General features: G+C 54.9%; 1 protein-coding gene across 1 annotated transcript in view; it reads right to left on the bottom strand.

The window, feature by feature from the left end:
• Positions 1-16374, bottom strand: part of TBC1D22A (TBC1 domain family member 22A) — a 146342-nt gene that overhangs the window by 46692 nt on the left and 83276 nt on the right. Inside the window, exons 9-10 of the mRNA XM_081127383.1 lie at positions 12994-13103; positions 2902-2977 (exon numbers count right to left, since the gene is read on the bottom strand). Coding sequence (XP_080983509.1) covers positions 2902-2977; positions 12994-13103 — 186 coding nt within the window. The remainder of the gene's footprint in view (positions 1-2901; positions 2978-12993; positions 13104-16374) is intronic.

Raw genomic sequence — 16374 nt, 5'->3', positions numbered from 1 at the left:
GGCATTGGGGAGGCCCCGGACAATGGGTTCTGCAGGCGGGGCCAGGGTGGGGACGGTTGAGCATGACAAGACTCGGGTGACGGCTGCAGGCGGGTGAGCCTCCAACCAGGCCTGTGAGCCCAAGTCCCACCATGGAGCCGGGTGCTCAGAGCATTGGGCAGGCCCCTGGAGTAGGGAACAAATGTGCAGACTGTCCCTGCAGGTCCCACTCTGCCACGGAGAGCACGGCCTCCACCCCACACGACGGCCCTGAGTGGGAGACGCCAGTAACCTGGGACACAGTCAGTGAGGAGGGCCGGCTCGGTCACGGGGGGGGGGGGTCACTCTGAGTTCACAGGAGACCATTCTCAGAGTTCCCAGGAGCCCCTGCAGGATCGCCCTCACCCAGCCCACCCCAGCTTGTCCTTCATGCTGACGCGGCGGCATTTCCGTCACCTTTACATGTGACGCAGCAGCAGGGTGCACTGCCCGGATTACCGAGCTTTCCCACACTCAGACTACCCCTTCTAGGGGTCACAGGGCAGCAGGGGGGCGACGGGAGTTTCAGGCAAACGGAACCAGGGAGGAACCCATGGGGACAGTAACCAGCTAGACACCAGGACAGCACACACAGCTGCCCAAATCCCAACACCGCTGTGGGAACGGGGAGAGTTACCTTCAAAATGCACAGAAGCCACTCAAAGCCACCACCACTGCGGGAGCCTTGGAACGCAGGTGCTCAGAAAACACCTCTCGAGCGACCACTGGGTCGAAGGGTGAAATGCAAGGAGAGTTAGCTGTCCGAGTGGCTCAGTCAGGCTCTGTGAGGCACAGCGACTCGAACCACGATCGGACCAGGAAGGCCCCGAGCAGCAGGGCCTGGGGACACAGCCTGGCCTGAGACGAGGGAGGCGGCACAAAACCGCAGCCCCGCAGCACAGAGGCCTCGCCGCACTGCACGCCCAGCGCCACGCCGTCCACGCGCTTTGCCAGCCACCAGGTGTGTGTGTCACAGGAGATACGGCCCACACGCTGATGCTGGCATCGGCCATCGCAGGGCCTGATGAGGACACGTGGCGGGGGGAGCTTGCTTTTCTCACGGCCGCACGTGGACTCTGCGCTCACTGCTCACCTCACAGCAGTGATAACACATTCCGCTCGGCGATGACAAAGCTGAGCCTAGTCTACCAGCTGTAACTGAATCCCATTTTGAGAGAGTAAGTCGATGGTAACCTTGCAATGCAGTCAAGACGGCGTTCAGAGATTTCATTAAAATCAACTGAACCTGAATCTGAAAACACAGGAAAGGGGATGCACGGCCACCGTGCTCACAGAGGGGCTGTTCCCCGTAAACTTCCCGTAAGGGGGAGTGTAGAATCTCAGCTACCGCCACCCCTGGCCTCCTGGGCTCGGTCAGTGCCATCTATGCTAACAGGCATCCCCGGGGCCAGAGAGAGGAGCCTGTCCAGGAGCCAGTGCCAGCCAGGGCCCTGCAGCCCCAGCCAGGCCCACACGGCTGAGCGGGGCCTCGTGATGGGCTCTGGCCTTCCTGAGGCTCCCGGTGCGCGGGCTCCGCTGTAAACCATCACACCGGAGCGAAGCAGCTCAAGGACCCCCCGCTGCAGCCCAGGGACACGCGACACCCACCACAGCTCCCTACCCCCCACGCAAACATGAAACTCGCCCTCCAGGGACAAGAGGAAAGGAGGATCCACTGAAGACCTGCAACTCACATCCACAGCAAATCCTATTTCAAAGAACTAAATGAAATGGGAAAAGTTTAAAACTGCTGGTCAGGGAAAATCCAACAGATCAAAGAAAGATCTCTCTGTGAAACGAACACTAAATGTCCATAAATGCAGTCACGTAAGCAAAGGACAGTGTTCTGAATAGAAGAGCTGAAAAGCAACCAAACACACTGAGCGGAATAAAGCATTACCAGGGACCGGTGTGAAACCAGGGTGGAGACTGCGCAGCAACCAGCAGATGCACAGCTGAACCCAGACTCCACCAGCAAGCAGAGCGGAGGTTATGATTTGTACGCCCATCTGGTTACGTCCATCACTGTTCCCCAGACCCAGAGCCTGCCCTGAGGACCACCCCTGCTGGGCTGCCTGCTGGGGAAGGTGCACGGGAGAGGTCGGGGACCCGCGCATGAGCACCCGGAGGCTGTGCTGGGAGGCAGACCCACGGGCACGTTTTAGCAAAGCACCGTTTCTGTACGTTCAGTGAAACCGTCCCCACGCTCGCGCAGGCTCTTCATGAGCAACCACTTCCCTCCGCCAGACCTCGTAACTGGCCGGTCAGGTCACAGGCCCACGCCTGGTCCCGCTTCGCATCACGTTGTTAGTGCTGTTCGCTAATTTAACAGACCACCAGGAGGACGTGACTGGAACGGCCAGCATCGCCCTGCACTGTCACGTAATTGAGCTCTGCCCCTGCAGTATCACAGCGGCACGTCGCAGGGGTGATTTTGAGGACGAAGGTAAAAGCATTCCAAAGCCCCACTTAAACATGAAGCGTAGTCTAAATCGGTTGAGCACAGGCTCCCGTTTCTCCATAATGCGAGAGATGTTATTTCCAGGCCTGTAATTAACTGGATTCCATAGAGAAATCACACCAGCATCCCGGCGGCAGGATGAGGCACAGATGGGAGCAGTTTGCCCAAGGACGGCCGGGAAGACGCACACCGCCACCCAGGACTTCCTGCACAGGGACTGCATCCGGACTCCAGCCCTCACAGGGACTGGGGCACTGCTGTCCCGGAGGTGGCCTCTGGGATGCAGTCTGCCCTGAGCCAGCCAGGGGCCAGGCTGGGGAGGAGTATCCCATCACCCTGCAGGGCGGCCGGGTCCCACCCAGTCTCCCACCTGCCCGCTTGCTCACACACCCACAGAGGAGGCACCCAAGGAGCTGGCTTACCATCGATCCGGCTCACGAGCTCTTCCAACATTCTCACTTTCATCTGGATCCCAGGCTGGGCAAAGGTGTAGTTGTCCTGCGAGAGAGTAACAGTGAGTGTGCACGCCCAGCGATGAAGCCACGTTCCAGAGGGAGAGGCAGGGGGACGCAGGTGCGCGGACTCACAGTGCCGGCGAGCCTGACTCCGAGAAGGGCAAACGCAACCTCCCTGAGGTCAGAGGCCAGCAAGCCCATCTCAGGAACACTTAACAAACATTTCTAGGTAGACTATAAGACATTTACACTGACAAGAAACCAACAGGCACTGGCAGGTGTCGCTCACTTGGGGGGAGTGTCTTCAGAAGGAGTCGGCACTCAGCATGGCCATGTGGAATGGCAACCGTGCCCGGTGCCGGCAGTGCCAGACCATGTCACAACCTGAGGCCAGCGACACGGTCACTGCACAGGGAGAGTGGCCGCGTGACCACTCCCAGTGAGCTCAGGCGGAGACGTTCACAGACTAAGCAGGAAAACCCGTTCAGGCAGCGAGGGGCCTCCTAGGTCCGGCGTCCTGGCGTGGAGCCGGCGCTGTCACTGGGGAGCCATGTGACCTCAGCTTCCACTGCGTCATCTGTATGTGGAAACAACAGTGCTGCCCTCTAGGGCCACTCTGGGCTTGGAAGCAGGTCAGCAGCTGTGTAAGGAGGTCCCAGGTGCAGTGGGTACTCAGGAACAGTGGCCCTACGACTAGTACTGTCATCACCGGGAGCCCAGCGCGGCCTGAGGACAGCTGGGACCCCTCGTCCGGCCCCGGCCTTCCCAACACCACGGCCCACGGGTGCCTCGGCCAGAGCTCAGGGCATTTTCAGAACGAGGGTTCCAGCTGGACTCACGCAGGATAGACTCACACTCGCTGGTAATTACAGAGGCAGAATACTAACCCCAGTATCCTCGGCCCACCCCCAGGACCTGGGAAAGGAAGTAAGGTTACTGACCAACTGACAAAAGGGGGCGTCTCCTGGGTCACTCCAGCGCCCAGGGTAACCCGGGCCTCCTGGGAGAGGGGGCCACGGGGAACCGTGTCAGGGTGGGGCGAGGGAAGACGGACTCGCTCTCCCTGCTGCTCTGCACAAGTTAAGGACACACTGTGAGCATTAATGTATTTGAACTTTAACGGAAGGGAAGTTTGGTTTTGGACTTGAACTGACAGTTGGCCTTAAAGACTTAACTTCCCTCTGGAAATTAGGTAGCAGAGGAGATTTATATTCAAACGTGTTCTGTGTTGCTGGGAGTTTAACACGTTTGACCTCGTGGGGACCTACGAGGAGCCAGGTTGGACACGGATATAACAAGGAGGGGTAAACTAGGGAGTGATCCCACAGCCTCGGGTGGAGGCCTTGGGAGGCGTCTAATGTTCGGTTCTGACGAATTTCAGAGAAACCCCCTCCCCAGTGGTCCCAGGTGACACTCAAAGCAGCAGGGGTCTCACTGAGGTGGCCTGTCCTAGGACTCTGGGTCCCCCTCCCCACCCTGTCCGAGAAAGGCCACGTTCAGCCCTGCTGACCAGGGACCAAGTAGGAACCACAACCAGTGGGAGGAGGGAGGAGGCAACACCCCCAAACCTGGGGTCTGCTTCCAAGTGGGGGGGACTTGGTGCCACTCCTGCACTTTCTCTAGCCCCAGAATATTCACCCCAAAAGGACACGTGAACTGCTGAACCGGGGAGAACAAACAGCCTCGGAGATTCAGCCCTCCTCCCACTTCTGACTGGCAGCTCCCCCGGAAAGCTGTGCACCCCCTAAGGCTGCTCCCCCAGAAGGCTCTGTTGCACATGAGACGGCCTCCTGGCCCGCGCTGGCTGTGATGGGGGGATGAGCTCACATCATCGCGGGACTGCTGGCCAGAGTGTTTGGCTCTCACACTAAGATGGGATTCCAAGCTTCTCATTTAAGAAGAAATCAGAGCTATTCTTTGGTCTCCATCTGCCACTACTTATTTCTCAATCTGTTGAAAACCCAGGTAAAAAAGATGGGCTCTCTTGGAAATTCAAACAATAAGAAAACAAAAGAATGACACCGGAGAGCCCGAAAAATAAATGAAAGAAATAAAGGATCCGTGTTTTGAAAGAACCCCAAAGACTGACTCCTGTGGCCTGCTGTTCTCACATGGGGGTGCCGAGAGGACCATCCTGCAGACCGCTCCCACCCAGGGGATTAGATGGGTTCAGGGCACTGCCCAGGGGGATGGGCACCCAGGTCAGCTAGGTGAGACCAGGCCATGGGCAGCCCTGGTCAGGGACCAGGACAGTCAATAAAGGGTACACCAAGGGCACTGCAGCCAGAGGCTGGGTGAGAAGGGGTGAGGGGAGCTGCAGTCCCTGCACAGCCTCTCTGAGGAGGCACCTGCCCGGCAAGGCTCGGGGGCCGGTGTGACCCCCGCGGGAGAGGACTGGTGGATGCCTGCACCTGTCCCTGAGCCTTTTCCCTCAGCTGGTTCTGCTGCGCACCCTGCCCTGAAAGAAATCATGGCCATGAGCACAACTAACACTGAGTCCTGTGGCACCGACCTGGGGGTACTCATGGGTCCCCAACAGACATAGAAGTTCATCGAGGAAACGTAATAATCCTACCTGTGCATGTACCTAATAAATGAGGGTGAAATTACGGGAAGCAAACCTGACAAACTAAGAGACAGGTCAACCATTAGAGGTGGAATTTCAAAGGCCCCACTCAGCAGCTCTGGGAAAAGCAGACCGACAATCAGCGAGGGCAGGGAGGACAGGATGACCTCTCGCCCGAGGGGACCTGACTGACACAGGGAAACTGCCTCAGCAAAGCAGACACAGAAACAGTCCCCACGGCGGGTCTCATGGCAGCCTTCAGACCAGGGATCAACAAATCTAATTCCCAGTATTAGGGTCAGAGGCATCAGTACAGTTCCCACAGACACGAGGAGAATCAGGAAACATTTTACACAACATGTCAATAAATTATACAACTTGTTTAAAACGGCAAAATTCTGTAAAAGACACACAGTATGAAAACTGACAAGGGAAGAGACAGAAACTCTGGAGCCCCACCCAGGGCAGAAACTGAATCCAAAGTTAAAGTTTCCACCGAGAAAGTTCCGGGCCAGGATGGCTGCACTGTTGGATCCTATCAAAGGTTTACGGAAGAAACAGTACCGATCTTCAAACACTTTCAGGAGTTACAGGAGCACCTCCTGAGGCCACCGTCTTCCTAAATCCAAAACAGAAGCAGACAAGGAGGGAAGCTGGAAGCCGGTGTTCCTCACAGGGACGTGGAAATCCTTGGGTACCTTACCACCACGGAGGATCTAGAGCTATGTAGAAAGGCTAAGATTTCAGGCCAGGTGGGCTCAGCTCAGGAATACAGGTGGCCCGAACCATCCAAGTGAATCAACGTCCTTCACCACGAGCAGAATGAGCATATCGACAGGAGGCAAACATACTAACTCAGCTGTTCAGGTCGCAGCCGACCGTCTTCCTGCCTTTCTCCCCACAGCCTCGGAGCCCAGCCTCGTACCCCACCCCGCGCCCGCACGCCTCAGGGCGAGGGCCTGGCAGATAACCCAGGCTCCGCCTGCGGCACGCCTGTCAACCACCACTGAGGAAGGGCACCTGCAGAAAGCTAACAGCGAGCATCGCACTAATTTTCAGAAACGGTACCAAAGCAATCTAATCTGGAAACAGAGCTGTTTCCAACACGCAGCGCTGTGTAAACCTAGGAAATCTACTTTTGAGAGATGAACCGGGGTCCTTCCTTATACTGTATGGAAAAATTCAAGTCAAACTGAATTACAGACCCAAAGTAAGAACTAAAGTTACAAAGTTCCTAGAAGGGAAACACAAGAGAAGACCCTGGCTCCCTGGCAGTAAACAACGGGTTTTTAGTTGGGACACAGAGGAAACAGAATGGTAAGGTACATGTCATCAAAATTAAAATGTTCTGCTCTTCAGAAAACACTGGTTTAAAAAAAAAAAAAAAAAAAAAAAAAGAACTGACAAGCCACAAACTTGGGGAAAATATTCTCAAAAAATATGTATCTCAACAAAGGACTGCTGCCCAGCATAAAGAAAAATGCCAGACCTGATGCAGTGTTGACGGGTGTGCAAAACAAACAGCACAACCAACCTGCGGGAAGGTCTGGCTGTTTGTCATGAAAGCAGCATGTGCTCCCACGGCATGACCCCGCAAGTCCACTCTGGGTACTGACCCAAGAACAATGAATCACACGCCAGCAAGAACAGGCTCCGTGAGCATCACAGAAACTGCACTCACACAGCCACGGCCCAGGGCGGCCTGGGCTCCCCCAGCCAACGGGGACATCGTCACAGAGAGGAGTGCTACTTGGTCATTGAAAGGAATGAACTGTTCGCTGGGGTAACAGCATGGATTTTACGTTTCTCAGGGCCACTGTAAATTGTTTTTTCAATTTTCATTTTTAAGTTGCTGCTCAGTGACTCATCCTTAATGACTCTTCCGCGGCAGCCTGTACCTGACACATTCCTGTCTGTTTAACAAACCTTCGTACAATGTTTCCAGGAGTGTTCGATGTATCGACCGGGGCTCCGAGTCACAGCTCCCAGGCGCCTCCCCACAGAGCGTGACTCAGCCGCACGCGGGGCGGGGCGCACCTGCCTCAGCCACCCTCTCTCCCAGCCAAGCCGGGCGCCGGGCCGCCGCCTGCCTCTCCCACCCACACCGGGCGCCAGGCCGCCGCTTGCCTCTCCGCCATGCTGGGCTGCGCTAACGGAGAGCCAATCAGGACGGGCGAGCTCTCTCTCTGCCACCCTCCAAGCACCAGAGCAGGCCCTGGCGCTCCCTTTCCTCTGAGCTGAGATAATGTCCCGGGCTGGTCCCAGGTTCTGGCCGTCTCAGCTTTTCCTGAGGATCCTGAGCCATCTACACTTGCCTTTCTGGAGCGTAAACTTCTCCAAGGACTCCCTGAACAGGCTCTGGTGTCCTGTGACAGGGCTGTCCCCTTTCTCCCTGCTGGCACTATCTGCGGTAGCTAACTCACACAGCTGTATCTGAGGGATGCCCCCCATGCCCACCCCAGCCCTATTACAGGCCTGTGGTCCCAGCCTTTCTCCCACCAAGTCACTGACTGGCTGCACCACCACACTTCAGGCCCTTCCGACAAGTTCCGAGATCACACAGTCCCTTTCCCCAACATTCCCATCACTCCCACCCCAACCAGTTCTCAGACTTGAATAATGCTTGCCCCAGGAAAGGAAACGTAATGACTAATTATAAAGGCGGAGGTCCTTTCCTGCTCAGAGGCTGTCCTCTTAGGTGATGGAGTCTGAGAGCAGCAGTGTGACTTCAGGGTGGACCGATATGCAGCTACAACCATAATTCCAGAGCAGTCACTCCCCAACGACTCTGCCACCGTGTTCTCAATGAAATGAAAAGACTGTGGAAGCAGCAATAACCCTCTGAAGCCTCAGGAGACCTCGCCTGCCTGGAACTCGGACTGGACGCTGCTTGGCCCCCCCAGGAGGCAGGGGCAACACACCTGCAGAGCGCCGAACTGGACACCCGCTCTCCTGAGGCCCCAACACCTACACCCTGCTGGAGGACGGTCCTTTGTAAAGAGAGCGGGGCTCCTGTGATCTACACCAAAACCATCTCCCAAACAGAGTGGCTCTGGCCCACGCTCCTTCCCTAAGTGAGCTGGGTGAGCCAGGTCATGGAGGCGCCACTGCGTAGAATGCCATGCCCCCGTCCACGTGGCTCCCTGGTAACTGCTGGTAAGGTGTTTTCATAAATGTTCCACGCACCCTGGGAAAGCACGAGTACTCCTCTGAGCTGAATGTGGGTCCAGAGATGGCACCAGCCTAAGCTCACTAACTGTGGCATAATATCCACAATCTTACCAACTCCTGTCGGCGTGGCCGATGGGTTACTGAGTGGCAGGAGAGCCAGACCGTGGGTCTGAATTCCAATCTGGCACCGTACCAGTCACAGGACGGAATACACCTTACGGATGTGCGGTGGGAAACTGAGGTAATACAAACAAGTTAACAGTTCAAAGAACTCAGAATAGTGTCTGGCACTGACAATGTCTTCTAGTAATTTTTGCCCTGATCCTCACCTCCCACCCCACACTCAAGTTACACTTATGTACACACACAGATGTGTTGTCAGAGGTACTTAGGGATTGGACCTTCCCTGGGAAATGTATCCACTTATCACTAGGCAGGGATACTCTTTATCCCAAACAATGCTTTTTAGCTTCAGATCTATTTCATCTACTTGCTACATAAGAGCTACATAGCTACATAACTATTACTTTGGTTCCTATTTATCTGCTGCCTTTCTCCCAACCTTTCCTTTGTGCCTTTTTGTAATCTTATGTTTGAGGTGAGAGTCTTATAGATAGCACATCGCTGAATGCTACTTTTAACAAAATCCAGCCTCGCCTAACAGTATTTCCCTTCAGAACACCACACGTCCTCTGCTGTTTCCGGGGCGGCCTGTTTTCCACCCAACTGTCCATCTCAGGTTTTACTGGTAGGTCACTGGCCTTTCCTACAAGATGTTCTCATATTTAGTGGTTTCCCTCTCTGTGTGACATTTTAATTCCTCTTTCTTGAGGCTTTCTTGTTTCCTGAATGTAAGGAACGGTGTCTTCGGCGGCGCTGGAATGTTCTCGGCCACAGCGTTTATGAACGCTGGTTTTCCCCAGCGCATTTTCTCTTTCTGGACCCGCTTTCCGCCCTCACGTCCTGACCTCACTTCCGCCTTTCTATTTCTCGGGCGGCCTCCTCATTTCGTCCTTGCTCCTTTAACTCCTCTCTTCCATTGTGTCAGACGAAGCTTCACCAGCTATAGTCAGGTTGCTAGGAGTCGTTTGGTTCTTTTTAAATCTGCGAGCTCTGTCTGCTGCATCTTCCCTTCGTTATAAACCCTCCTCTACCTGAAGCCCCTGAAACCTGCAAGTTCTTCGGGCTCCTTCACAGCAGCCCAAGCATCTCGGGGCCCAGGGAATCGCTCCTCCCGACTCAGCACCACTGTTTGCTCGGCGCACGCTTCTGGGCTTTGTACTCTCCCTACGGTGAGCTCATCTTCGGGGGCTTTTCCGGGAGAAATCCACAGGCCTGTGTGGGAGCCTCCCTCAAGGGCCGTGGTCCTCCAGGTGGCCAGCCAACAGCTGCGTGCCTGAGGCCCTTTCAAGTGGCCTGTGACATCAGAACTGCTTTCACAGTAATGCCAGACATCATCTGCTTCTGTCACTGTGTGGGCACCTGCACTCGTGGTACCCAAGTGGTGGTGAGTGAAAATGCTGGCGCCGGCATAAATCAAGGCAGGGCCGCCAAACTGCTTTCTTAATGCCCAGACACTCCCAGCAGGGCAAGAAGCAATTTCAACTGATGATGTAGGAAAAGCTCTTAACTTGAGGGTAAACTCTTGACCCCTGAGTAGACATCTTTTCAACATTCTGAGGGCAAACGGGAAGCACACACGGAACCTGAGAAGTGCACCAGGAACCACAACTTCTTCAAGCAAAGCTCGCGCTGCAGCTGTCTGAGCTGTGAGCTGATAGACACGTTTCCAGAAACCTCCTTTGTACTCAAAAGAAGCGCTAAAAGGCAAACTGGTTAATAACACGTGAGAATTCGGAAGACGATTCCTCAAAAATCAACGAAGTCAGCCTGTTGATTCAAGGAAAATAAGTGACGGTATTTGTTAACAATATTTGGGCTTTTAAGCCAAAATCTTCATTTTGGAGAACTTTCATCTGCCACTCTGGGCCAGAGATGTGCTCCTTATGAGATAGTGGTCACACTAAAAAATGTGGTTTCAAAGCTGTGTGGGGAAACATGCCCACAGGTAGATGTGCTCACCTCACCATCCCTTCTCTCCCGTACGACCACAGGCAATGTCACGAAACCAAACATGGGTGAAAGACCCAAAGTGCCAAACAGGCCAATCGCATTGCATTTGTAAAGTTGTCTAGAATTGAAGAAAATGTGCACACACACCTGAAAGGTAATGAAATCCTCTTCCCTTCTCCCACTACACACCTGCGAGCAGCTGCACGCCCCTCTCCCACTACACACCTGCAAACAGCTGCATGAACCTCTCCCACTGCACACCTGCGAGCAGAAGCACGTCCCTCTCCCACTGCACACCTGCGAGCAGCTGCATGAACCTCTCCCACTGCACACCTGCGAGCAGCTGCATGCCCCTCTCCCACTGCACACCTGCAAACAGCTGCACGCCCCTCTCCCACTGCACACCTGCGAGCAGCTGCATGCCCCTCTCCCACTGCACACCTGCAAGCAGAAGCACGTCCCTCTCCCACTGCACACCTGCAAGCAGAAGCATGTCCTCTCCCACTGCACACCTGCGAGCAGCTGCATGAACCTCTCCCACTACACACCTGCGAGCAGCTGCACGCCCCTCTCCCACTGCACACCTGCGAGCAGCTGCACGCCCCTCTCCCACTGCACACCTGCAAACAGCTGCACGCCCCTCTCCCACTGCACACCTGCAAACAGCTGCACGCCCCTCTCCCACTGCACACCTGCAAACAGCTGCACGCCCCTCTCCCACTGCACACCTGAGAGCAGCTTCACATCCCTCTCCCACTACACACCTGCGAGCAGCTGCACGCCCCTCTCCCACTACACACCTGCGAGCAGCTGCACGCCCCTCTCCCACTACACACCTGCGAGCAGCTGCACGCCCCTCTCCCACTACACACCTGCGAGCAGCTGCACGCCCCTCTCCCACTGCACACCTGCGAGCAGCTGCACGCCCCTCTCCCACTGCACACCTGCGAGCAGCTGCACGCCCCTCTCTCACTGCACACCTGCGAGCAGCTGCACGCCCCTCTCCCACTGCACACCTGCGAGCAGCTGACCCACGAGCACGCACACAGGAGAGCATGCACATTCCATGCGTCACCCTCATCAGGAAGCCATCCCCTCAGCCAGCGAGCTCAGAAGTGAAGCACGGCATTGATCTCATCGCACAGCTGAATCTACCCACAGACGGGCGCCGGGTGACCCTGCACTGAAATGGCAGAAGCTCCATCACTCATGACCATAGGAGCGGCACATGGAGTTTAAGATGTTTCACATTATAATTCAACCCCTTTTCTAAGTGCGGAAAACTCTGAAGTTTTGAGAGACTTTTTTAAAAATATGAAAATATTTACAAAGTAGGAAAATGATGAATTGACGTGCAGGCCAAACGCTGTCTGGTGGACAGACTGTCCCATACACGGTGTGGGGGCGGCCAGAGGAGGCGGCCAGGGGCACAGGCTCCGTTCCCCCAGCACCCACAGGGCTCCCATCCTCGTCAGTATCCGAGTGCTAACCCTAACCCTAACCCTAGCCCTTACACAGAACTCAGCTGGCATCTTTCAATGAAACCTCGGGCCTAAGCCTACACACTGCATCCTACAGGCCTCACTGCCACTGTTTCAGATCAAGTAGCGGGGCTGAGACATCCCAGCTGGTAGCATCAGAAACACCTGCTATGTCCACGGCTCAGAAGCCAGGCTCCGAAGGAAAAGGTACGTGACAAGGGCGACCCGTCCCATCTCTGTTCAGGAGGAACCACCCTCTCTGACGAGACAAAGGGTCCTGGATGAGCACAAACCACATGGCCTCCCCCCCACAGCAGCCATCCTTGCAAAAGTCCAACCAAGGGATCAGAATGAACCCTGGACACTGGTCCCTCAGAAACTTTCACAACCAGACCCTGCTCTGCCGGCAAAATTAACTGTCCCTCCTCCAAGCCTCACTCTGCCCCACCTACCAGTCCTCAGGAGCACAGGTCTCATTCCTCATCAAGCGGCCCTTACGTGTCCACCCTGTCCCGGGAGCACCCCTTGGACAGGCCGCTCGCCTCACTTCCCTCTCCTTCCCCAGGGGTGGAGCTCAGCACCCCGCACCCAGCAGAGAGCACTCAGCGTGTGGATCCTTCGGAGGCACCTGCACGCACACACGCACTCCCACACCATTTCCCTGAGGGGTGTGCTCCGCTCCAGCTGCAGGAATGGCCGCGCTGAGACCAGGAGCTGCTGTCCCCGGCTCGGCCCACGGGTGCGCACCAGCCCGCCAGCCCTGCTCACCTGAATGCCGTCCAGCAGCTTGCTCATGCACCAGTACGTGTCGGCCTCCACATTGCGCAGCACGTCCGCGGGCACGCGGGACACATCGGCAATGTCCACATCCGCTTCCTCTGCAGGGCACGGGAAAGGCTGAGAGTTAACCCAGGGGACAGCGACACGGGCAATACCACGGGCGGGCCACGCGAGGTCTGTGCTCTTCTGTCACCTCTCAGGCCCCATTTTTCTTGCTCTAAGGAGATGATTCGTGTCTCCTCCACCTCATTACTTAATGGTTCTCAATTTTAATACCTAATCAGATGCAGATAGTTAATATTCTGAATCCTCTCCGATTAATTAGCATAATTAATATATTGTAAATGACTGCTGCTCCCGCACCGCACATCCTAATAAGAGAGAACCAACCTTTATTACGTATTCCTAACGGAGGTCTGAAAGTTCTCCACAACATTTTAAAATTCAGTTTCTAAGATATTTACATATGCATTCAGTGATAATTCCTCTAAAAACCTATTCCCAAGGTCAGAAGTTCCAAAGTCACGGCAGGTACACCCTTCAATGCGATGAGCAGAGACCCAAGGAAGCAGGAAGGCAGGAGTTTGAGAGAAAGACTGGGCTATGAGGCCACAGCATTCCCTTTCTCAAGAATGAAAACCTAATGAGGAAACATAACTTAAAGGTTTAAAAATGCAAAACAGATGCCTAATCGAAAAGGCCTATCAGGCATGTGAACAAACTATTTTTAGATCCTTACAAAAATTGCTGTCACCAAGCATAATGCTCATACCTGTCTAAAAAATTGTGTATCCTATCTTATTTACTTTTGCTTTATTTTGCAAATGTGCACAGCATCTTCACAAGTAAAACAGCTGTAAAACTGAAAACATAAATGTTAAAGTGTCAGAGCCACTGGGATATGAAGATGGGGGAGGGTGTGGGCGAGGGGGTGAGGTTATTCCTCAGACCCAGGCTGTGTGCTCAGCAGCCAGGGCCCTGCCTGGAGGCCCAGCATGGCAGCCTCAGTGGGAGGTGTTGTCTTCCTAGTAGCCTAAGTAACGATGCTGCAGGGGCCTAAGTAACAATGCTGCCGGGTGAGCCTGAGTAACAATGCTGCAGGGTGAGCCTGAGTAACGATGCTGCAGGGTGAGCCTGAGTAATGATGTTGTGGGGGCCTGAGTAACAATGCTGCCGGGTAAGCCTGAGTAATGATGTTGTGGGGGCCTAAGGAACAATGCTGCAGGGTGAGCCTGAGTAATGATGTTGTGGGGGCCTGAGTAACAATGCTGCCGGGTGAGCCTGAGTAACGATGTTGTGGGGGCCTGAGTAACAATGCTGCAGGGTGAGCCTGAGTAATGATGTTGTGGGGGCCTGAGTAACAATGCTGCCGGGTTACTCTAAGTAATGAGGCTACAGGGGCCCAAGTAACAATGCTGCAGGGCTCTCAGGGGCTCTCATGTGCTGTCTGCCAGCCTTGTGGATTTAGACTTAGCTCTCTCCTACCCACCCATGAAGATGTTCCACACTCCATCTGGAGGCAGGAGGTGAGCACCATGCAGGGCACCCCTGGACTTGGTCCTAGACACAACTGGCTCGGGCCAGGTGGACTGACTGGGCCCTGAAGGCAACATTCAGCCAAACATGTATTTCAAATAATGGAATTTAAACCAACCTGTTTCACCAGAAGTTTGACTATATTCTGTCTTACTTTCTCCATTAATCAAACACTAACGTCAGGTGTAATCCTGTGTTGGGGCTGCTCCCAGCCCCTCTGGCCCACAGTCTCCACGACACCACCCTTCAGGGCCCAGGCCCTGTACTCTGGGGACACAAGCATGAAAAGGCAGCCCTGGCCACAAAAAGCTGTCTTAGATAAATAAAGAGCTGAAAGTTTCGGTCCACGTTTCCAGGTCCAGAAGACAGACCAGGTCGGTGGATAAAGGCTGCTGGGCTCAAGCCCAGGGCGCTCTGGAGACGAGGGCTGCCCACCCAGGAGAGCTGCCTAGGCGAGAAGAATGCTGCCTCCACTGACGGACAGACCACAGCTCTGTGTCCTCGGTGCATCCTCTAGTGCTGGCCCATTTCATCTGAACCCCACTGAGCAAGGTCCCCGCCTGACAGACGAGGCCTGCCAGTGGGCACTGCGCCAGGAAGGGCACAGCCAGGTCACATCTGAAATCAGAGCCAGTGCTCTCTGCCTGGGCTTCACTGCCACCCTGAGATGGGCAGGTCACGGGGCCTCTGACAGTGGGACGGGAGGAACGAGCCACCGCTTCCTGATCCCCCTGTGCAGACACAAATCTAGAAAAGTGTAACTTCACTGATGAAAAAACAATCCCTCAGTCACAAAACATGGCTTGTGTTCCCTCCCATCATGTGGAAAAGAGCCGTGACAGCAAGCCCACCCAAGCTCTGGTCTCCCAAGGGGGCTATCTCCCAAAGGCTCCTCTGCTCAGGAGCAGGCAGCCAGCTGGAGGAACATCTTGCTGCGAGAGGGGTGCTGGCAGGTACAAAGCCTGACACAGACAGCTCAGTCCCTCGTGGTGAGGCTGATAAGCAGCCTGAGAACCAGAATGGGGAGATGTCAGTGTGACGGTGCCTGGGAATTCGAAGGCATCCAGGACACTGACCACCACACACGCTTAAGACACATGCCTCGAGGGACACAGCCTCGGCAGTAACTGAGCTGACACCTGCTGGTGAGCAGGAGGGTGGGAGCGAGGGACGACTCCAGTTGTTAGGACATTAGTCACTTCCAGGCACAAGCCCCACAATGAGCCTCTTCGCGTAATTAGGAGCTTAACTGAAATCACCAGTGTTCTCCAGTCCTTACAAGCTGCCGGAATCGCTCTGCGGTCTAATCTGCACCGCCCAACTCGGGAGATCTAAGCTGGAAACCTGGCAGTGGGTGACGGAGATTCTAGCACTTAATTACAGAGTTCTTAGATCCCACACAGAGAACACAGTCCTGCTTGGTGAGAGTGGAGCCACAACTCCAGACTATAAATTCATAAACCTCTGGCTCAGCAAAAACAACTAATGTTGTGATGAAATTGGATTAGCGGCAAGAATGTTTAATTCTAATATAAATAATATCCAACTCAAGGTTACAGACTAGCCACCTTCACAGTTCCCGAGTCGGTCACGGGGTGGAAAACCTGCAGCCAAACACAGGTGCTCAGTCAGTGATGGGACGTCGGCAGACAAGCCACAGATCAAGGACAAAACCAGGACTGTTTGCTCTGTCCACTAGGCAAGATGGCAGGGTTTGGCCAGACCTATCAGCTTCAGGACCCTACAAGAGACCCCAAATGACAAGGACCAAACTTCTCCTGCCACAGGCAACTCGCAGTGGCTCCCCTCCCCCACCACCCCAAGCACCCTGCA

Source organism: Miniopterus schreibersii (genome assembly GCF_964146895.1).
Source record: "Miniopterus schreibersii genome assembly, chromosome: 2".
In the NCBI taxonomy this organism is placed as follows: domain Eukaryota; kingdom Metazoa; phylum Chordata; class Mammalia; order Chiroptera; family Miniopteridae; genus Miniopterus; species Miniopterus schreibersii.
This window is presented reverse-complemented; position numbering and strand designations above follow the sequence as displayed.